General features: G+C 47.6%; 1 protein-coding gene across 17 annotated transcripts in view; it reads left to right on the plus strand.

Annotated features, from left to right (window-relative positions):
- Window positions 1-23,444, plus strand: part of msi2b (musashi RNA-binding protein 2b) — a 225,047-nt gene that overhangs the window by 191,454 nt on the left and 10,149 nt on the right. For 4 of the 17 annotated variants that reach the window (XM_042063254.1, XM_042063255.1, XM_042063253.1 and 1 more), the window contains exons 11-13: window positions 4,749-4,871; window positions 17,978-18,193; window positions 23,011-23,165. The exons of 1 other annotated variant lie outside the window; for it this stretch is intronic. In XM_042063254.1, coding sequence (XP_041919188.1) covers window positions 4,749-4,871; window positions 17,978-18,193; window positions 23,011-23,165 — 494 coding nt within the window. The remainder of the gene's footprint in view (window positions 1-4,748; window positions 4,872-17,977; window positions 18,194-23,010; window positions 23,166-23,444) is intronic. 12 more of the 17 variants (XM_042063262.1, XM_042063263.1, XM_042063260.1 and 9 more) reach the window with 6 other exon arrangements.

A 23,444-nucleotide genomic window follows, 5' to 3' on the forward strand; every position in this document is an offset into this window, starting at 1 on the left:
CTCACAGCATGGGGCAGTACATTTTGTTTAGAACAATAGCAAACTGTAAGCAGGGGTTTTTAATGAGATTCCCTTATTATTTTTCATTTTTCTTTTGAAATTAACTTTGCACTTGATTCAAAGTCATCCAAAAAGTATTTAAAAAATGAGAGATGAGGGTGGAGAGAGAGAGAGAGAGTGTGTGTGTGTGTGTGTTGGGCAGCGAGAAGTGAAGGAGAGTAAGATGGAAACTGCCCCCCAGGAGTCCAGCTGAGAACAGATGTGTCCTTGTCCTCACGCCAGGCCACTCACCCCCCCCCCACTCCCCCAGGGTAGCCGTGGCACGGGCGGGAGGCGGCTCCAAAGAAGGGAGGCTAAATGTTAGCTTTGTCTACCAGAGTAATAACGGTGCTGTGAAATTGATTTAATGCCGCAGGGCCTCTCTTGGGTGGCATCCCTCTCCTCCCGCTAAGACAAAAACAATGAAGTGGCGCCATCTATTAATTAACCCCACCTAATCCCCGCGCGCTAATCTCTGGCTAAGAACTCTGCCCCTCCTCTCGCGCTGGGGCACCCACGAGTCCGCTTCGGCGCCGGGCACCTCGCAAATGTGACGGGTACAGAGAAGAGATCACAGCGAGGAGAGGCGGGCAGGAGGGAGAGAGGACTAACCACACACACACACACACACACACACACACACACACACACACACACACACAAACAAAAAGGCATATACACATTCTCTCTCTCTATCACACACACACACACACACACACACACACACACACACACACACAGACAGACAAGTACTCGTATGGTACTGTACATGCTTAGACATATTCAGACATAAAGACATACACACTTACACTCGTGCGTATACAGACAGAGTCATTGGGACATAGGCACCATACACACGTGTGTGCTCACGGCCGCGCCCCTCGGCAGAGGACAAACAGGCACATGGTGGAGCTCTGAATGATGGCCATGTCAGAGCGGAGGGACACTGTTCGTCAGCTGCGAATGATTTCCCCTCTTGTCAAGGATCCTTCTCCCCTCCGCCTCTGGAGATTGATGAAAGGGCTCTAAAAACAACACGCGCTATATTTTTTATTTCTCCAGCCGGCTGGAATTATGCATTAGGCCCCTGTGATGAGCGCACATGCAGTAGAGGGGAAATGAAAGAGATTTTTGGATGGCCACTCATTTCTGGCAATTGCTCTTTCTCCCTCCCTCCCTCCTTCCCTCCCTCCCTCTCCCTCTCCCTCTCTCTCTCCCTCCGTCATAGCTCTGCCGCTGGTCTATGTGGCCGTGTGCTTTTCCTTACTGCTTCACAGCAGGGCAGGCTCCATATTGACCTGTCATCTCACACCCAGCCGGTGCCATTGGGAGTGCCAATGACCTCATTCTCAGCTTCCTCCATCTCCACATCTGTCTGTGTGGGTGTAGCAGTGTGGGTGGATGTGTATATCTATCTGTGTGTGTGTGTGCGTCTGTGTGTGGTTCTTGTCACTGTCTCACCTGTTGAGAGCAGCTTTAATGGGCAGTAATGTGCAGCGCTGGCGCTGCTCAGGTGGATGTGGTGTGGGGAGAGGAGTGTGGGGTGAGACAAGTCTGAGAGCCAATGAGAGAGCTGTGAGCCATGTAATGGCTCCCGCCGCCTTCCTCTCTCTCCGTTCTCTCCTCTTTCAACCTCAGCTGAATCTCTGCTCCTCTTCTCTTCTGCTCCCTCCCCACCTCATGTCTTTTTTCCTCTCCTCCGTCTGCTCTCCTCTGTCTGCCTCTCTGGGAGAGACGTCTTGTTTGTTGATCACGCCGCAGCGTGTGTGTGTATGTGTGTGTGCGTGTGTGTGTGCACATGTTCTTCATTTGACAGGTCTGAAACTCTTCAGAATGCCGCACGCACGGAGCACCCCACTTCCTCCTCCGATCCTTCTCTTTATTCTCCGGCGTCAACTTGCTCCCCCATTGTGTCCGCTCCTCTGCCCGTGTCCATTATCTTGTCCCAGAGACACATTTTTGATTATGCATTAGTGGAAAATAAAAGGTTATTAGGGCCACTAATATAATGGTTTGGGGGTTGTCTTAGTTGAATAATAGGGAGAAACCCGCCAGAGACAAGGCTAATTACATCCCCCAACTCTATCAGAGCTCAGCCATCTGCCAGAGCTCGTCCCCGCATTGTCTGTTGGGCTGCTGCTGTGAATAGAGCATTGCGGCCAAAGATGTGTGTTTTAATTAGAGCCGCACTGTAATTATATTTATATTATAATGATGACTTAGACCGAGCGTTGGAGTGGATGTCTTTCATTGTTCAAAAAGGGGGGAGATAATATTTAATTATAATGTTTGAACAGTTCCCTTTTTTTTCAGAACACTGCAGATTTGGTGAGTGGTGAAAGGAAAGGAGAAGTGCATTTGTTCACTCATGTTGTCTCTCTCTCTCTCTCCCACTCTCTCTCTCTCTCTCTCTCTCTCTCTCTCTCTCTCTCTCTCTCTCTCTCTCTCTCTCTCTCTTGTTCTCTCTCTCACGCTTTCTCTCTGTGCCTCGCCATCTAATTCTTTTCTTTCACATATGCACACACACGTATGCATTGTGGGCACTGCCGATGGGTCATATGGCGTATTCGTTGACTATTGATTGCTACACTTAGAAGAATGTATGTGCAGGCGTTCGACACAGACACACACACTGCGTCCACCCACACACACAGCCATGAACATATACAGTACACACACACATACTCTTACCTACGAAGCGGCCTGCCTCTCATCAAAGCATTTAGCTTCAGGTGAATTAAAAGGCCATTTTGGAGGCATTTGGAGGGGAGCGATTAATCCCTGGTGTCTAATTTGGTGATGGCAGCATAAAGAGGCACTGTGGTGGCAGCAGGAGGCAATAACGCTGGCCATCCAGCCCCGCCACGTGGCGCCCATGCCCCGCTACCTCCTACACCTTACAAATCACCCCGACGCCAGCGCACACCACAGGCACCCACGCTCCACAGGCCCAGCCACCACGGGGTGGGGACGAGGTGGGGTGTGGTGTGGTGGGGGTGCTGGAGGGACCAAATTACCCCCCTCCGCCTGGCTGATTGAGTTCCAGAGCATAAAGCTCAGCGGCGAAGCAAGAGTGAGATGATTAGTGTCGTCTGACTGTGCTGCCATCCATCGTAAGCGCCACTGCCCGCCCAGCACCCACTCCACCACCCCCCCCCCCCTTTCCCATCACACCCGCCGCCTCGCCACTCGATCGCCGCACATATGGAACCTCAGAGATAAGTGGCTTTGAGTGGGACCAGCGGCAGGTCTGTCAGTCCTGGCTTACTCTGCTGCTGTTGTCTCTTTTTCTCCCGAAGCTTTTATGGGCCTGATGTCCACAGCCCTTCTGAATCAGTTCCCACCGCCACTGTTGTTACCTTCTGCCACCACAGAAGGTGGTGAGGGAAACAAAGCCTCCTCATGCACTGAAAAAAAGTTAAAAAGTTGCAACATCTAAAGCGAATCACCCTGTTATGCAGATATGAAACATTAATGTAAGGAGTGTGTATTTTCACATCACTTGTAATATCAAAATCACTTTGACCCACAAACTGCACTTCCAGTAGGCGCAAATGAAAGCCTGACCCTGGTAGTGTTCCACAGTTATCTCCTCTGCAAAGCCGGCACAAAGCCTAAGTACTCTTAAGTAGACTATACAGCAGTCCCACATCATGCGCACAAGTGAAAGGTGCTAATTAATTGAGCGCTGAAAGAGGGCCTGAGCTCTTGCCCCGACTGTGAGATCCAGCTCGTGGATTGCGGCCCCCAGCGCGGTCTGTTTGTGCATGCGCTGGGCAGATAAGCTGAGGGATTGTCAAGCGGTCATCCAGGCGTAAAGCACTGCGGCGCTGCCGTCCTGCCATACTGACGCGCGGCTCCTAATGAAGCCGTTTGATGGGGCTCAGTGGTCAGGGGAGAGCACACGTAGGCCAGACGCTGCACCGAGAAGCCCACAGGCGCAGGCTGGACTTGGGGTGAAGCTCCGGACACCCCACTGAGCCCCTAATTGAGGTGGAAGTAGGGTGTTTGAGTCTGGACACAAAGTTGAAACAAAAAAATCTGCGTCTCATCGTGTGTGATCATGGTTCAAGCTAAAGTTTCCAGTTTGGATACGAGAAACAGGGCTGTTAGGATAGTCATGTTGCCCAGGATCTCACTGAGGTGAAGCAAGCGTGTTTCAAACTCAAACATTTGAATCATTCATTGGCTCCATGTCTCAGAGACTCCAAGCACATCTCTCCTTTCCCATCTCTCTTTGATCTCCTCCAACATGCACCGCGCTGCGCTGCAGTACAGCGTTACTACTGGCGTCCCCAGTGGCCCTGACCACTGCCTCTTTCTCCGTCCATCTCCTCTCCTGTCCGCACGCACACAGCACTCCTACACGGACATGCATGGACACATGCACTGCATAAGGCCAACACTTACTACATCTGTTCCCATTTACAAACACTTGTGTAGACTTGCACCCATGCTCTCCCTCTTCAGTTCCAAGTGCATGCACCCACACACATACAGTACATGCATACACACACACACACACACACACACACACACACACACACATGTACAGTACAACACACAGGCATGGATGCACATATACACACACACACACACACACACACACACACACACACACATTCTCTCACACAGCTAAAGCCAAACAGCTCCAACACAAGTCTCACCTAGACTGACCCCGGTGTCCCCTCTCCCCCCTCCCACCCCAGGGTTCCCGGCTACAGCGTACGGTCCAGTGGCGGCGGCAGCGGTGGCGGCAGCAGCGCGCGGCTCAGGTAGGGGCTCGCGCGGACGGGGCGGCTACACGGCATACCCGCAGAACGCAGGGGCAGGTAAACGCTCTGTCGGTATTCTGTGTGGCTGCCGCTCTCTCCGTGCTCCTCCTGCACCTCCTCCTCCTCCTCCTCCTCCTCCTGCTCCTGCTCCTTCCTCTTCTGGGTTGATAATATCTCCTGTTCCTTTTGTAATCTCTTTCTCATTGTTTCTCACATAGTTCTTTTTTCAGTTTTGTTTTGTTGAACTAGTTGTACTAAAACAAACAGCTCATGCCACTAGCACTACTAGCCACCTTTGTGTTCCCTCTGCCGACTCACACACACACACACACACACACACACACACACACACACACACACACACACACACACACACACACACTCATACTGAAAGTGTGAAGACACACTCATATGTGGAGGAGAGGAAAAGAGAAGAAGGGATGGATGGACAAAGGAAGGAGGAGAGAGAGAGAGAGGAAGAGTGGTGCTCTACTCATGACAGCAGCACTCTCGAGCTACCGGAAGAGTGAGAGGTTGGGCTCTGTTGTTCTTGTCAGCCCACTTAAGCTGAGCTAATTATTTATGCCTTAATGACACGCGCACACACACACACACACACACACACACACACACACACACACAGGGAGATACAGAGGAGTGTGGGCCTAGTTTATTTGTTGTTTTCTTTCTTATTTTATTTTATTTTTTGGCAGATCATCTCTAGTTGTGCTTGTCATTCACTTAACCACATGTGCTAGGTAGCTAATTTAGTTAATTACCCTTTCTCTCTTTCTCTCTATCTCTTTCTCTGTCTCCCTCTCTCTGCCTCTCTCTCTCCCACTCTGCCAAATATTGAGTGACTTCAACACTGAATAACAAGCTCGGCACATTAAAATGCCATGAAACGACTCCCCTCCTCTGCTTGCTTTTGCGGTCTGCCCATTGATTTAAGAGGCAGATAGCTTAATCAGTCAAGCTGACTTTGTCCCACTGTATTGAACAAATAAATTAACAAGACGTGCCACGGCTTAAACTGACATATGGCCTTTTAAGTGTGTGTGTGTGTGTGTGTATGTGTATATCCAGGTTCAAGTGTGTACGTGTGTGTGAGCATGAGTGTATGTGTCTGTGTTTGTACATACAGTATGTGTGTGTATTTGAGGGAGACCTTATTTGACTGACCATAAATCATGTGTCAAGATGGGTGAATGGTAGCCACTGTGCTGCATTCTGAGGACCTATACAACATATTCAATACACATTCAGACATTCAACATTAAACACTCTCTACACTCTCTCAATCTTTGACCCTCGCTCTGTCTCTCTCTCTCTCTCTCTCTTTCTGTCTGTCTGCTAGCACCTGCCTATACACACCCTGCCATTCAGCCCCAGTGTAACTCGGTGACAGCCGTAAAATGGATTTCCAAATGTCCATCAGTGGCACTCCCCAAAAGTGCCGGAACAAATGTATCTGGTGGAATTCTAACTAATCAGGTCATGCTTTTCTTCTCAATCAGGCAACTTTGATTTGATGGCGAGAACTCAAGCAAAACAAATAAACAAATATAAATAAATAAACACACAACAACATGCTGTGACCAAAAGCGGTCTTTTTTCAGTGCTGGTCTGGAAGCGTCTTGGCTGTTTGGCTTGTTTGGGCTTTAATTACACAGGGGTTTGATGTGGCAGGTCAAATCAGTTACCTCCAAGATAATTGAAATCCAGCCTCAGTAAAATGGGTCAGGTGGTGTGAGCCTGTGTGTGTGCCACACACACACACACACACACACACACACACACACACACACACACAATCAAGCACACATCAACAACTTAACACACACAGACACATGCACACATCAGCTGCATAACGTGTGTGCACAGGCACACACACACACACACACACACACACACACACACACAAGGGTGTCCAGGCCATCAGAGGCTTAAAGGCTTGATCCAGCAGCTGTGTGTGTGTGTGTGTGTGTGGCGCTATACTCTCCCTCTGATGCTCCAGCTGCTGTGAAGTGACTGTGCCGCTGCAGAAGGGCCCAGCCATAGAGACGCCGGAGCGCTGACATTTACTTGTGACCTTTTCCACGCGGCTCCATCATCTATTAGCCCCACGCACGCACGCACGCCGCCGCAGCACACTGATGCACTCCTGCTGTGCATATATTTACTGATATGGGACTGAGCTGCTCTGATGCTCCTGAGGGCGTTTGAAGTACTAGATCACTTAACACCAGCACCAGTTTAAAACCAGGCGAGGGTGGGGGACTGTTTGTGTGTGTGTGTATGTTCGTGCCTGTCCACACATGTGTGTATGTGTGTGTGTGTATGTGTGGTATGCGTATACACAGCTGTTTCAACATCTCCTTGTGCTGGCTTTCGTTTGCATTGTGCTGTTGTGGAGATGCTAAGATGGAGCTCTCCACCCAGCCAGCCTCTGGCCTGTAGTAGCTGGCTGATGTTGGGGGGTGAGGTGAGACGTGGCTGAGGACGGCTTCCACTGGCCAAGATTAGGACAGGCGATTAGAGAGAGCCGCCTAGACTCAGCCTACTTCCCCTAGATCTTAACCAGTTTGAACCCAACTCAATTTGTCACGCCCAGGCCGAGCCGCTTTCATCCGGTGAAGCAGCATTTGTTCCGTGTCATAAATCAAAGGCGCATATGCACGTCTGCAATGAGCAGGAGGACGACGACAAGGGCGGCGGTCAGATGATGAAACGGCCCGTGGAGGCCACGTCTGATTCTCCGCGGCGCTGTCTGTCTGTCTCCCTGCGGCCCGCGGCAGCCTGATGCGGGGGCTCACCCGGGCTGTCTTAAAGTGGCACGTAGCAGTGCCCCATTCAGCTGAGGGCACGCAGGGCACACGCAGCACACAATGGGACAGCAGCCCTAATTGGTTATGGAATGTGCATTTGAGCGTGCTCGTTATCGCCATGACGATTATGTTGTTATAAAATAAAACATTACCGTGCATTATATGGTAGTTTTATGTGAGAATAAAACTACCCCATGTATCACCTGATACAGTCCCCGTTCACCTCACACTTAACTTAATGAAGCCAATTGCCATTTTAAAAGGATAATGCCACCTTTCTTGGTGTGATCACTGAATCTGGTATTGCTGGTGAAAATCCTATTAGCTGTGGACTTGTGATGTCTTATTCAGAAGCACATGGGTGTTCTGATCTCCCTCCACACTTCCCCAGTGTCCAGTGCTGGCAAATGACTCAGCAAACACTCATTCAGAGTGCCTACTAACAATCCACACGCCTCATAGGGATCAGACTCTACTAACAATCCACACGGCTCATAGTGATCAGACTCTATTAACAATCCACGTCTCATAGTGATCAGACTCTACTAACAATCCACGTCTCATAGTGATTCTCAGGCATGTGAAATAGTTATCAGACTCTGCTAACAATCCACACGTCTCATAGGGATTCTCAGGCATGTGAAAGTGTGTCTGGTCACTGCAAGTTTTAGAGAGAGGAGGTGAGATCTCATTAGAAATATGTACAGCAGCTTCCCATGATATGGACAAAGAGAAATAGAGAGGTGGAGGAATAGGAGAGAGTGCCATTCCCTCTTGATCCAGGGGCAGTGTGGTAGATTAAAGACTCCTCTATTCCTCCTCTGGAATAATGCAGTGCCCCTGGCGCCATTTTAAAAACATTAGCCCCGTGCTTTAATTCCCATGTAGCCTCCATTTTGCATTTGAATAATGTGATCAGCTTAGCTACTGTCTGAGCAGCAGCACTGCCCTCTTCGTCCTGGTTAGTCTCCAATGTGTCTTTCCTCACTGTAGGCATTCTGCCTCCCCTCCTTCCCAGGAACAGCAGTGCAGCTGTGTACAGCTACATTTTCACTTAAGACTTAACCTTCATGAGAAATTTCTAATTTATAGTTTATAGTATTATTAAAATGACTAATCATACCACACTTGCACACAGGGAAGAGGAGATATCAAACCCATACATTAGTCATTAGTGACGCTATTTCAGAGTACAAAGCCCAGCCAGTGAGAAGGGAAAAGCATATGGGGAGAAGATCTCTATGTGTGATATGTACTAATTATCTTACATGAGAGTAGGGAGGCTTGGACATCAACAGTTAATGGATATGATAGTGACCATTGCACTGTGTAGTCTTCCTCTCCTCTTCCTCATCCCTCTCTTCCTCACATGGAGGGTGTTTCCAGCACTTCTTTAAAAGCGTCCTTTTCTCTGCAGCCCCCTCTGTTCCTGCTGCTCACACTTCCCTTTACTCAGGCACTCAGCACTGCCTGTGTTTGGCTTGCCACAGCCTCTCTTTACTAGCCATTTGGGTGTGTAAATGTGTGGGACTGTTTCTCTGAACAATATTGTTTTGTTTGTTTTGTACTTTTTGTTGTCCTATAAAGCTGAGTTAGGTCTTAGTCCACCCCTCTATCTCTGAGTTTTTATTAGGCTTGCACACCGACGTCATCTGGATTGTGTTTGGAGTAGTGGGTCTGATGGTATTTGCCAAGCTGTAGACAGATATCAATTTCATGGATTTCTGTGCTTTTCTTACCAATTTTTAGCCTGTGGTGAATGATGTTTCATTAAAAAGATATTCACTGGTATCCTTAGAGCCAGAATACACTTCTTTCAAAATCTCTGAAATAACAAAACGACTGGGAAGTAGCTGTTTGCTGAGATCCATTAGACTGTCCACAGAGCAAAAGCGAAGTGAAATAAACCAATCTGTGCGTCCTCTCCAGTGGATCTCTGCTGTAAGGCAGTGGGCAACAGCTCTGATTATCTACTGTACTTTCAAAAACGAGTGAATGCTCTAGTTTGGCTCAAGCATCCTAGTTCTTGCTTTTTGGTGTATTCCTACAAACGACGCATACACATAGAATTCCATCTGTGCATATAGGGGCACAAAGCCACTCACAGTACTCCATCTAGACATGGAAATGGCTTTATGCACAAACCTGCATCAGAATCCCAGACCTGTCCACACACTCATTCTGCCCTTAGGACATGCCTCACATAACCTATTCACCTCTTCTTACACATAGAAAAACACAAAACACACTCACCTTTTACCTGTTCACACATTCGCAGGCTGTGTATTTGTGTGTGTGTGTGTGTGTGTGTGTGTGTGTGTGTGTGTGTGTGTGTGAAATGGTGATGGTAGTGGCAATGGTGGTACACTGTCACTCTGCATTAGGGCAGCACAGCAGACAGGTCCGCTCCCACAGCTGAGCCTCTCTCCCTGCTCTGACTCCCCTCACCTCTCCTCCCCTCCCCTCCTCTCCCCTCCTCACCTCCTCCCCTCTCCTCTCCTCTCCGCGCCAGGCCAGGCAGCCGCTCTGCAGGTGTAAACTAGGCCATCGGCACCCCTCCACCCCACCCCCACCCCCATCCCCCTCTCCTCTCCCTCCGTCCCTCCACCTGATGACACCCAGCAGCGGCTGCTGGAAATGTGAAATGCGGCGCTCATATACGTCTGTCGCCTCCCCATGATGAAGACAGATGTGTTTTCTCCTTCTCACCGCTGCCATTGTGCAGACGCTGTTTTATTTATTTATTTTTTTATAGGGAACCTGTCCAGTTTTTGATGTGATGTGTTTGCGTGACACATGTGTCTGTGTGTGTGTGTGTCTGTTTGTGTGAGTGCCCGTGTGTCCGTGTGCGGCATGCATATGAGCATCTGTGTGCATGGTTGTGTCTGAGTCTGTGTGTGGCATAGATGTGAGTGTGTGTGTGTGTGTGAGTGTGTCCTTACTTGTGTGAGTGAGTGCGCCTGCAAGCTGGAGATAGCCAGTGATCAGTCAGTGGACAGGATGTTAATGCTTCTCCACCAAATATTACGGATATTTCCTGTATTAAATATCCATTATGCAGGCCTATCTGAACACCAAATGACACACCATTATCTATGGATTATTTATGAAACATGTTCTCCATCTTAGGGGAGGAGAGAGATTGTCTGGCTGATAATTAGTCACCTATTCAAATAGAAAAGGGCTGTTTCACATGGAATGGGGAAGCCACTTCAGGCAGTGAGGCTGGGTACTGTAGCAAAGCTGCTGATGGAGTTTGCTAATTAGAGATGATCCCTAATTGTATCCTAATTTGGAAACACATTTGATAAGGTTATTGACACCCTCTTCACAAAGAGTGCCAGAGAGAACTCTCATTGACTTGCGCGCACAGCAACATATGCACGCTTCGCAAATGCACCCGACCACCCAAACACACACACACACACACACACAGATAGAGAGAGAGAGACCACGCACACGCACACACACACACACACACACACACACACACTCACATACAGAGAGAGAGACACATACACACACAAACTCACACACACATAAATTGAGTTCATAAATGGAGTGGCGCGTGTCTCGGAGAGAGGGATTGCAGGGTCAGTGCTTTTAAAAAAATGACAGTGTTTTGTTAGAGAGCACAGATTCCCCACTCGGCTGCCCTCTGATGTATTCACCATCTGTGACATCCTCCGCCTGAACTAGATGATTGTGTGAAATGTTATTTCCAAGGTTGGCACTGGTCCTTGAAGGTGCCTCTTTTTTTCTCCTCTGGATAGTGCTCCAAACTCACCGTGCAAAAATGTCAGCCCTTTTCCCTCCCCACCCTTGCCATATTTGTTGTGAAAAGCTATGGTCCGAGTTTTAAAAAGGCAATATTTTGCTTACATCAACAGGCAGATTGTTGTTGCAGTGCTGACGAGTCGGGTTTGAAGCTGCGTTTCACACTCAGTGACTCATTTTGGCTGCCGAGCATCATGCAGATTTCAGAATGGGCTCCCAAAATCCTCCCTAGTTAGCTGCTGCCTGTTTTCAATTCCCTCCCTCAGAATACACCGCTGATTTTATTGTGATGATCCAGAGACTGACATTTAGACATTTCGATGCTATGATAGGTATTTTTACTCTGCTGATTGCAGTGTTTCTTTATGAGAAAGAGAGAGCTTCTACATTGTGCCTGCCCTACTAATGCTACATCTTCTATGGCTAATTGCAGTTGAAATGAAAACCACCCTATGCTTATTTTTTGCTCAAATATTCATTTAGAAGTAATTCAAGTCTACATAAAGCATGCGCGGGTGAGATGTGGATGCATGCAGGAGAAGGCAGTCTCTGTGTGCTGTTGTTTTGCACCTGTTCAGAAAGTGCCCTCATTTTTCCCTGCAGTGAACTCTAATACTGACCCCTAGTGTTCTACATCAGCACTTCATAGGTGTGGGCAGAGCATGGGCCCTGCTACAGCACAGAGGACAGAAACAAGCCTGGCCCTGTCCAGCTATTCTTTTCCTTTTTAAAGGCAAACCTAGACAGCTCCTTGCAGCAGTGTCCACTTTCCCATCGCCACACTGTCATCAGACTGTTCCATAAACACAGAGAGACTGGCCGCTAACGTTCTCTCCGCCCATGTGTATGAGGCTTGAGCAAAACTCAGGGGGTGGTGGTCACAGAGCAGATCATTGTCTTTACATGTAAGTGAACCTGACACGGTCGATTGCGTTAACACAGCACACATGTGTATGCGCGGGCGGTGGTGGTGGCAGCGGAGAGAGAGAGCCTCACGGGCGATCCCTGCCCAGGCCCTGAGGCACGCTTGGGCAGGGCGTGATGTGTGACCTAATGCAGCGAAAGGACCCTGGAGAGGGGGCCGTGGGGCCGATGTGGAGAAATAAAAGCAATATCTCTTTTACTCGCTCTCTCCCTCCTCCTCCTCCTCCTCTTCTTCTTTTCCCCTTACTGCTCTCTCCCTCCCCTTTTCGTCATCCCTCTCTCTCCCACCCTGCGAGGCCTGTGTAATCACCCTAGGGGCCTGGAGATGTCACCAGGCAGTAGGGTCGCTGCTCTTTGGTGTAGCAGCAGTAATTAGCCGGCGGACTAGATGACCGCTCCGAGGCGAGGATATGAAAGCCTTCTGCTGGAGCCCACGCTACTGTCCACTACGCTGACAAATGGCCTCAGTCGCTGCTCTTAACAGCTGATAAAGCGGTCGCTTCTCTTAGGTGCCCGGCCATCCTTTGGCTTATTTGGATTCATGCTTTGCGTGTTTGTTTGGTTTTCTTTTCCCCTCAGCAGACAGTGTTTTTGATATCACAGTAAGAAAGACACTGACACACGCATAGAGAGGGAACGAGCCAGAAGAAAAAGACAGAGTAATGGAATGTTTTGCCAGCGGGGAAAGAGAAAGAGAGATGGAGTGAGGGGTGGAAAAGGAGGTATATAGAGCGATCTTGGTTCTGTGGAGGCTAAGGTTTAAAGTGGACAGGCGGTTGGGTGGATGGTCCTGATGGTGGAGTTTGATAGTGAGAGAAAAAGTATTCCCTGGGAATATGTATGACCCTGTGGGCAGAGGTATGAGGCCAGTGGAGGGTGACATCAGTGGCTCTTTCTCATCACACTCCTGCAGATGTTTCACACATCTGGGTCGAACGAATCTCTTTCATGTGGTCTGGGCACGATGGCGCTCCATTGTGTTGCTTCTGCCCCATCCCTTCCTGCATCCTTCCTGTCTTCACCCACCCGCACCCCTCGTGCCAGTCCCTGTAGCGTAGCGTAGCGTAGCGTAGCGCGCCCCCGGAAAGCAGCAGTGACTAATAGATGGAGTGGAGATGGAGCGCGTGCAGCCACCACACCCAACTGGGGCTGCGCGCGCTGCTGAGGCGAGACTCTATTCATCAAGTCAGACAAGATGCGCTCACACATCCATCTCCTGCCTGAGAACTCCGTAGCCCGCGCGCTATCAAGCAACAGTGTCGTCCTGTGTTTCTGCCTTTGAGGGGAGAGCAAACAGATAGACACAGCGCAGGCTGGAGAGAAGAGGAGCTTGTCCATCAGAATATATATTTTTTTTGTCTTGACGTTAGAGTTTGTGCTCAGTAGTTTTTCAAGTTAGGTGAGCATGAAGGCAATTACTTTTTTCACAAAATTGTGCAATTGCAGATAAGAGATGTTTGTCAATCTTGACTGTATTATACAGATGGTCTTTTTCTTCCCACCTCCTCTGAAAGTTCCTGTGATACCTGCTAAGACATAAATCATGCAGAGCTCCAGCCCGCACCAGGCAGAGCTACTACAGCAGGCTGGGGGAGGCACATCAGAGGGGAGACGCTACGCTGGCAACTTTGATGTCTCAGAAACTGTACATATGTAATTCCCAGCTATCTCACGGCCTCGGCAGCGTGCGCTCGGTCAAACTAAAGCATTTGCATGTGCAGAGAAAGGGAAAATCACCTGGCAGCCACACTCTGGTTGCCTCGGCATTTCCAGATGGTGGGCTTATTCAGTGTCTGTAGTCAGGAAGTGAGAGTGAGCTTTCTCACAGCATTTATTCCACCTCTTAAGCAGATCGGGCCGTCGTTAGTTGAGAGATGCCTGAGTCTTTTTTTTTTTTTTTTTTTTTCAGCATGTTTTTTTGTGTCGTTATTAGATGAGACCTCCACAGCTCATTTGTGTGTGTCAAAGAAACAAAGCTGCCAGGTGTGTTTGCTGTGTAGGGGCAAATGTCAGATTTTTTGCCACTGTCATTTTTTATTCCATGTCACTGAAATTAATGCGGCGTGGGAGGGGTTGCACGTATTGCACCAAAGGGACTGTTTCATTGTGTTTGATCAGAGACAAGGGAATGGTAGACAAATGGAAATATCTCATTCCCCCTTTCTCTCTCTCTTTCTCTCTCTCTCTTTCTCTCCCTCGTTCTCACTCCCGACCTCCTACCTCCCCTGTGTATAAATGAAGGGGGGGGGGGGGGGGGGTCATAACGCCTCGCTTTGTAAAAGGTCTTCATTTGTTTGTTGTTAAAGATCTAATTAAGAAGATGAGAGGAAATGGAATGAGACAGCGGCTTTGGTCTAATTAAGAGCCAGGGACCTAAGATCACTTTGAACCTCAAGGACACGCCGCTATTAACAGCCCCCATCAAAAATGGATTTCAAAAACCTAAAGAGCATTTCTCTCCCCTCTCTCCCTCTCCTTCAGCTCTCGTTGCTCTTAAAGCGACTTCAAATGGGGCCCCTGCTTGAGTGGGCATTCCCCAGCCTTTACTAAGCAGGCACAAGCACTTGAGACCAGTGTAGACGGATGTCTCGTTCAGGTACATTTACAGGCTATTTTGTTTATTAATTAATCTCAAGGGAAAAGTGAAGTGAATGTGCTATCAAAGCGCTGCACTGGGAATTCATTTGTGTGTTTGATCTCACTTGTGTCATGACATTCAATTAAAAAGACGTCTTTTAATCGTCTAGGTGTTGGGAACAACAGGTCAAGGAACTGTTATATAACATACTCCCTTGTTTTTTTTTTCACTGTCCAACCAGAGAGTCTAGTTAGGCTTCCACAGCAGAGCACCACCACCCCCACACTCCTGCCATTAGAATGGGCTCCTCTTTGTTGTACTGTAGCCTTAAATCAAATTTTGCAATCACAGAGACATTGTAAAGAGCAACAAAAAATCTTGATGATTTCTCTGCCATGGAAATTGCTTTTTGCCAAGAAGAGAGAGGGAGGAGAGAGAGAGAGGATAGAGAGAAAGAAAAAGAGAGAGAAAAAGGAGGTTAAAGCAACACCAAAGAGTTTTTTGCACCTTAAAATAATTTTTCCAAAATCGTTTCAGTGGTTCATCAACTTGTAATAGGATGAACGGCACTTCTGCATTCGCTTCACAGCCCTCTATCGGCTATAACCGCACTATGTAAGTTTGCCAGATCGGGACGTAGTTCGGAATGAGATATAAGAAACTACAAATTTGACTTGCATCTGATGTCGCAATACATCGTACTTTCATAAATCGTGCAACATATTCTACCTTGTCTATGGACATTGTTATTTGCAAAGCCGGTGCTGGATAAACAAATAGTGTGCGTGCTCCAGAGGGAAAGTTCTTTGGTGTTGCTTTAATCAGAGACAAGCATCAGAAACATCAATGTGGATGGATGACTCGGCTCAGACAGTTTTGTATTCTGTGTGTATTCCTGCGAGACTTTTGTCACTGCTGTAAGGGCTCTGAGATGACTAAACAGCTTAGACCTGTGCAACTGAAGTAGGCTACTGTATGTGGAGAGAGGAGGCGTGCCGCTGAGTACGTACTGTAGGTGGTGATGTTTGGCCAAAGGGTTAGTTTTGGTGGTCAAAAGAAAACAGGCCTTTCATAGGCTATGTATGACTGACACTGTGCATGTGTGCGTGTGTGGGTGTGTGTGTGTCTGTGTCTGTGTCTGTGCTTGTGTGTGTGTGTGTGTGTGTGTACCCGTATGCAGTACATGTACATGGGCTGGGGAAGGGGTAATCCATGGTGAGTTTGATGGTCTGTTTCACTGCTCTTTAAATCCTTGCCTTGTTGGCCACTCTTAAACTCATTAGTGTGCTGTAACAAGAGAATCACTGAAACTGATGAGTGTGCAGCCGCCCACCCAGCTCTCCCTGGTCAGTGTAGCCGTGCGGTCCGTCCAGCCCAGCACCCACTCAGGCGGCCATGGGAAGGAGGTGGACAAACAGCAAGGAGGGGCACGATCACTCATCGCAATGACACAGAGCGTTTGACTCTCTCCTCCATAAATAGACACAACAGCACACTTAGTGCTCTCATTTCTAGCCTCTAATGCATCATGTTTATCATCCAGACTTACTGTGTAGGACCTTATGGGGGGAGGCTATTTTTTCAAACTGATTTCCTGCCATTACATGAGTAATAAGAAACTCTCTATCACTTAATAAACCCCTCAAAGCTCCATTTTCCCGCCTGAAATTTATTTGGGCTGTTTATTTTATGTGGGCAACATGGGAAAACTGCCATATATTTGGCCCATAATTTGGGGGAGCTGGCGATCTGCCAAGCAGCAGAGGAATAAATACCATAAAGTGTTTTCCTTTTTTTTGCGGACTGTGGCGGCATGTGTGCCGTTCCAAATGGGAAGCCATTTCTCTTGTTTATACAGTGTTTGGCAGGCCTTTGATGGTCTAATTATTATTTACTAGGCGTGTGACAGCTCTGTTGGTCATCTGTGCCATTTTAAAACACATATGGCAGAAGAAAACAAAGCGTGAACTTCCAAGGTGGTGTCAAGCTGTAATTGAGCTGCAGCTTCTGGCTGTTTGAACGCACACACACACACACACAGGTATCTGCCTAAGCACTTTTGTTAGCTTTGTTGTCCTTGTGTTGTAGTTCTGTCTCATGGAGGTGTAGCTTTAGTGGTGTGCAGGGGGAGGCACCATAAAAAACATTTGGTCTTCATTTTGTTTTTCCCCCCCACTGGGCTGGTTTCTGGTCTTCCAAGCTGTTTTTAACCTCATGCCTTCCAGTCCAAACACATGGATGTTGACCCAAGCCTGTAGAGGTCCATGCGTGTGCCGTGGCCATTACAGCTTGTTCATATCCCAATGTGTGTGTTTCACATCGTTATGCTGCCTACATTTGACTGTCTCTCCCACATCAATGTGAGCTTGGCAGGAGGATTATTCTGGTCTGATCACCTGTATTTAGCCAAACAGGAAGAGAGTATTGATTTGATTTAAATTCCATTTCCCCCCCTAACTGCTGTTTGTGGTGACTCTTTTTTTCCTTCTCAGAGAGGTGTCAGCTGACAACAGTGGCTTTTTTTGGGGTCTGGCTGAAAAGATTTGTATTGACACTGGCCGCCTCTGGTGAAACAGGACAAATACAGGAAGGTGGAGGCGTGTGTTTATCCATTCCTCCATTTGGCTCCGGCCACTATTGACTTTGCTCCATTTCGATCTGCAGTGTTTGGTGCTAGTGCGGCCTCCAATGTTTGGCAAGAACACATGAGATCTTCTCAGCACACACATCTCTCTCTCACACACACACACACACTCACATACACACACACACGACTTTGCGTGGCATGTTTTATGGCTGTCAGAAGTGAACTATCAGCCGTGCACAGGTGGTCATGTCATCCCTGTATCATGTATCAACAGTGTTCCAAAGCAATGCCATGCCATGTAATAACAGCAACAGGTCTACCATGTAACTATACTATGCAAAAAAAACAAACACTTTCCACAATGATGGAGTCCCCCCTCCCCTCCCCCTTCCTCCTCCTGCCTCCTCCTCCTCCCCCTCCTTCTCCTCCTCCTCCTCCTCCTCCTCCCCCTATGACTGTTATCTCCCAGGGTACCCCGATTACGGGTTCTATTCCTCGCCCAGCGACCAGAGGGGCCCCGCGTTCTCCTTCGCGGACTACGGCTCCCTGGGGCCCCACCCCCCCCAGCTGCTGCACAGTGAGCATGCTGCTACATCCGCCTGCCACTCCCCCCTGCAGCAGACGCAGCCCCAGCCGCCGCCTCCTCAGCAGCACCTGCACAGCCCGGATCAGTTTAAGAGCCCAGGTGTGTAACCCCCCCACCCCCACCCCCACCCCACCCATCGCCCGCACCGCACCGCACCGCACCGCACCACAAGCACCCGGCGCTCACCGCCACACACACCGCCTCATCGCGCCTCGCCACGCCTCCTCTCCTCCTTCCAATCATCCATTGATTGATTGACACAGATTTGGTCTCCTCCTCATCTGGAGTTCATCAGGAGAGGGGGGGAGGGGAGGGCCCAGGGGGGCCCTGCCTAGGAGAGGGCTTTGACCAAAAGAGGCAGAGGGAGAATGCAGAGCTGATGTATTATAGAAATGATGATGATGATGACAAAGTGTGCTACCAAAGCAGGAGTGCAGTGAATGATGTCTCTTGTTGGCGCTTTGTTTGCATACTGGGTGTTCTGCATGCTTCCCTTTATTTACAAATGCAACATTCACTTTACAAATGTTATTGTATTTTTTGTTTGTTTGTTTCTTGCCACCATTCTTGCCATGTTTTTTTGTTTCATTGTTTGTTTGTTGTTTACATTATGGCATTCATGTGTATTTGTGATGGCATATGCACTGAGCATGGCGATAAAACTGTGTGGGTGACACGATCAGAAGACATTCTCTCAAAGCACATCCCCATTACACTCCTGCTGTTTGCAGACATGTCTGTGGCAGTTCCTTACTCAGACAGAGAGTGCAGCACAAGCAGAGTGGGTCAGCCCTTTACTTATTTCTCTGAATGGAAACTCCATCTGATCAGAGCCTCTAAAGGGAAAGGAAGTAATTGGAGGAATTTAAAAAAATCAATTATGAATGGATTATATGGAACAAAGACCAGATTAGGCTTTGTTGTGGGGTGCAAAAGACCAGCACATGCTGCTGTAGTAATTGTGGTAGGTAATTGAATGTTTGAATACGATTAAAGAAGCATTGATGATCAGTGTTGAAGTGCTCAGGCATGCCTTGCATGCGTAGGAAAGGATAGATGGGTAGATGTTGTGTAGACTACTTTTATATAGTCCTAATATCATTACTTCTAATTGTGCAATTTAAACTAATTGTATGACTGGAGAATATTAGCTCGTTTGCTTTCTCCTCACAGTGTTTTTTGTTTATTTCTTGAATTGGCATAATTTTACATGATAGTCTATGAGGAACCTGAGTTGTCATTACCTCTGCGCTTGCCTGAAATTACTTTATAAAATACTTTATTATTAAATATGTCATCCATTCAGCATATCAAGCTGCTTATGTAAACTCCTGCCTTGAGACATTTAACTTTGAAGAACTCCAGTCAGGATCTTGTATAGTATTTTACTGACTTATGGACTACATTCACAGATTACTTCACAAGTGTGCGTAGGAGAAAAGCAGCAAATTTAATTATACAATCAGTTTTCCTCTTTTCCCGAATACACGTTAACGGAGTGACGATAATAACTGATGAATAATAGGGCCTGGAATGTTTGGGTTCTATTGAACTGACGCAGTCAGCCACAGAAGTTACTCCTCTATTGAGGTATTCTCTTCATGCTGTTTAGACTCAGTACTTTCAGCACCTGACAATGCATCTGTAGAAGAACTGTTGACAAAAGAAAGCCTTGCCTGGAGTCCTTTTTTCACCCCCAAAGGCTTTTGCTGGTCTGCAGATTTTGCCAATTACCTAGAGTATAGTTTGCTGTGAAAACAAGAATGAGGCAGTCAGTAATAGCTTTCCACTGCAATAATGGGGGGGGGGGGGGGCAGAGGACCCTGATTAGAATACTAAAGAGCACCTAGGGGAAAAGGAAACATTTGGAACAGGACTGTGACATGCAAAGCAGTTTTGTCATTGTTTCCTACCCTGACCCTGACCACTTGGTAGCTTTGACAGGTGTTTCTTGGCTGAAAACTACATTTGTTTATACATTTATACAAAAAATAATTAATAAATAAAAAAGTAAAGTAATTAATAACGGCACTTGAGCATATTACATTTACTAATATTACATATTAGTATTCTGTTCCAAAAGACCGTCATGAGCTAAATATTTACCATAAATTCATACAAGGCACTTTGCCACTAACAGCCCAGTGTAGAAAGTCAGATGTCATATACAGCTTGTGAAATTTATAGTAATTTTACGATGGTTCTTATAATCATTATATTTTAGAGATGGCATGTGTCTCATGGTTCAGAGCTGGTAATAGATATTATTGGGTGTAATGATACGTAACAGCTGTTGTCTCGCTTTGACTTCCTTTTGGTGAGTTGACGTGTTGGAAGTGGGAAGTCATTCAGGATTTATTTTAGGTCATTTGTCCATGCCGCCACAGATGAGTTTCTGGTACAATCATTGGTAAAGGCTCTCAAATCCTGTTTGTCGCTCCTCCGAAAAGTGTGTCCGTGTCCCGTGGCTTTCTTCCTCTGCCCTTCCTCTGGCTGCTTCCCATACCTTGGCTTTTTCCTTCTCATTTGAATGTCTAAGCCTCCTGAGTCTCCGAGCCCTGTACATTAATAGACCTCTCTCCCAATGAATATCCAAGTGAAGTAAAAGCTTCCGGCCACCGAGGAGTTTGATTTAATATTCCCTGTTAATGGAGAGTGTCACCGAGGGCTGGATAGAGAGAAATGAGCACGGCCACTATACAGGGGCCCTAGAGTTCTTCACAGAAGTTTTCATTTATCACACCGCAGCACTGTAAACTTGTCTTATTTGTGCTTTCAAATTTTTATAAAATTAGAATGTTTTAGTTTGCTACGCTGCATTGTGTGTATTTTATTGAGCAGACATCAGGCCACAGGTTTAGAGATGTACAGTCGGTACCATCATGCTAATTTAGCTTATTGTAAGGCTCTTTAGAAAGTTCCATTAGCATAAACAGACCTTCACAACGTTTGAAGGTCCGATAATTCTGTATGGTGACCGCTGCAAAAAATGAATGACGAAGTGTTGTCAATAGCAATGGGTTTTGTGCTTCTGATACACGTCTTTCATATCATTCACCAAGTAGTTTGCCCACTTATCACAATGGAACTTCATTTAATGTGAAAGTCGGCAAGTAGCTTTCAAGTTCTATTTGTGTGGCGTACTGTTTGTTTCTCAATGGAAACCACAAAAGGGTAACAAAATTATCTAGAAAGACATATTGTGTGAAGTCTCTTTTCTCATTTTGACAAGTAGCCGTATATTAAGCAGGATAATGTATTGTCCGCCGGTCATTATTGGAAAATAAATCCCTTTAGGACGAAGCAAGTCCTGTTCACCCTGTCGGGAGTTATTTTCCAGTAATGACCAGCGGACAATACACTATCCCTTACTTAATCCTCGGTTGCTTAGTCCTTCTCTTTCTCATCCTCTGCCTTCCCATTTCTAACCACTGCCATTCATGGTGTGAGATTCTGATGCGTGCGCTACGCCTTCCAACATTAGGAAATGTGACCTCCATTTTAGGTCTCCATTTTTCCTCTCGTATGCTGTGGCTCTTCATCACTCTTATCTTTGTATCCCTTTTAATCCTCTTTCTGTTCCTCTCCCTTTCACACCCTCTCCTCCCCTTCACCTGCACCCTCACCTGAAGCCATCCATACCTGTCTGATCTACCTTTGCAGGAGCATAGACACCGCATGAGTTGTGAGCCCCACACCCTTTTACCTCCATCACGTTCCTAGACATGTCTGGTCCCATACCCGCCATCTCCCGAGATCACACCTGGGATGATCCCGCTCCCCTGACCAAAAAGGGTCACTTCTTCACCCTTCTTTTGTATATTTCCGATGGACAAATGCACTTCCCTCCCATGCTGTGGAAAAGGGAGTCTGCGTTGGCGTCTGGTCCCCCATGGCACCTGTGGTAATTTTCTCCCCGCCAGTTGCCCGCGTGCTCTGGTGCCCATGGTAGCGGCTGGTCCAGTAGTCACTGTTGTATATTTAAAGCAGCCGAGTGGGAGTGTGGGACAGAGGGAAAGGCCTCTCAGCAAAGTGACAGGTGTTGATTAGATGGGGGATGTTTTGCCAAAACTCCCCGGTGCAATCCCGGAGAAGTACTTATGAAGTGGCAAGTCACATTTCTGATGACAGCTGGAAAAATACCCCACAGAAGGTGTGAGAAGAAGAGGAGAGAGAGAGCGAGAGAGAGCGAGGAGGGAAAGTAGAGATGATTATGAGGGAGACCTGTGAAAGAGCGACTGTACTTTTTGTGAGTTCATTTTATCAGCCCAAAGGATCCCCCTAACATGAGCCCCTGCAGCTCCCTGCAGCACCCACTCCTTTGGTAGCTGTAGCAGCACAGATCTAGTTGTGCTCACAGCTCGCACTGCTGCCCTACTGTAGTTTGCATGGGATACAAATGCTGCCTCCAGATATGTCCCCAAGTCTAATCAGCTGTTAGCTGTGCATGGCCATGTTGTAGGCACATATTAGTAATAATAGACTCCTGTGTGGTTTGAGGTAGTCTGCTGGTCAGCTGGGTATGTAATTTCCATCCATGTATGGATCTACCACAGGCTCTAAAAGCAACATATTCATTTCTCAATTTCTTCCTTGATCTTTATTACAATTTATCTTTGCAATTATTAGAATTCCACCTTTAATTTGGCAATGGGGTAAAATGGGTAAGGGTGGGGAGGATGGCTTGAGCCTGGTAGACACATACATACCTCCTCTCCCCTTAGTATCGTCATTTGTCCTTTCATCTGAGTCAATCTTTTTTTGTTTATTTTTTTATTTCAATTTGTCATTTGATTGACTTTGTGGCATTCTGTATGGTGTGGTGTGTTTGTTTTGTGCATGCACGCTTGTGGCTCAGCACGTCTGATCTCTGCACAGCACCCGTGCTAAATAGCTGCCCCTGCTTCCCCTGGCAGGAAGTAACCCAGCACGGCCTGGAGGCTTCCCCGGCGCCAACAGCCCAGGGCCCGTGGCTGACCTGTACGGCCCCACCAGCCAGGACTCTGGCGTGGGCAACTACATAAGCGCTGCTAGCCCCCAGCCCGCCTCTGGCTTTGGCCACAGCATTGCCGTAAGTATTTCCATACACCCTGATCCCACCCAGGCCCCCCAACCCACCTCCCCAGGTCACCTTAACCTCGGCCAACACAGATCGACCCCAGTCCAGTCCAGTCCAGTTCATCCCCACTCTCCATTAACCTCCACTGATCCAGCTCAACCTCTGTCACTCTTCCACTCTTGCTCTCTAATTCTACCCGCCCATAAAGGGCTCTGACATTCAGCATCTGCAGCTCCTTCAAGGGTAGCTGACCTAGTCCAACCTGTCCACTCCATCTCCCCCTCTTTGACC

The sequence above is a fragment of the Alosa sapidissima genome, chromosome 15 (genome assembly GCF_018492685.1).
Source record: "Alosa sapidissima isolate fAloSap1 chromosome 15, fAloSap1.pri, whole genome shotgun sequence".
In the NCBI taxonomy this organism is placed as follows: domain Eukaryota; kingdom Metazoa; phylum Chordata; class Actinopteri; order Clupeiformes; family Clupeidae; genus Alosa; species Alosa sapidissima.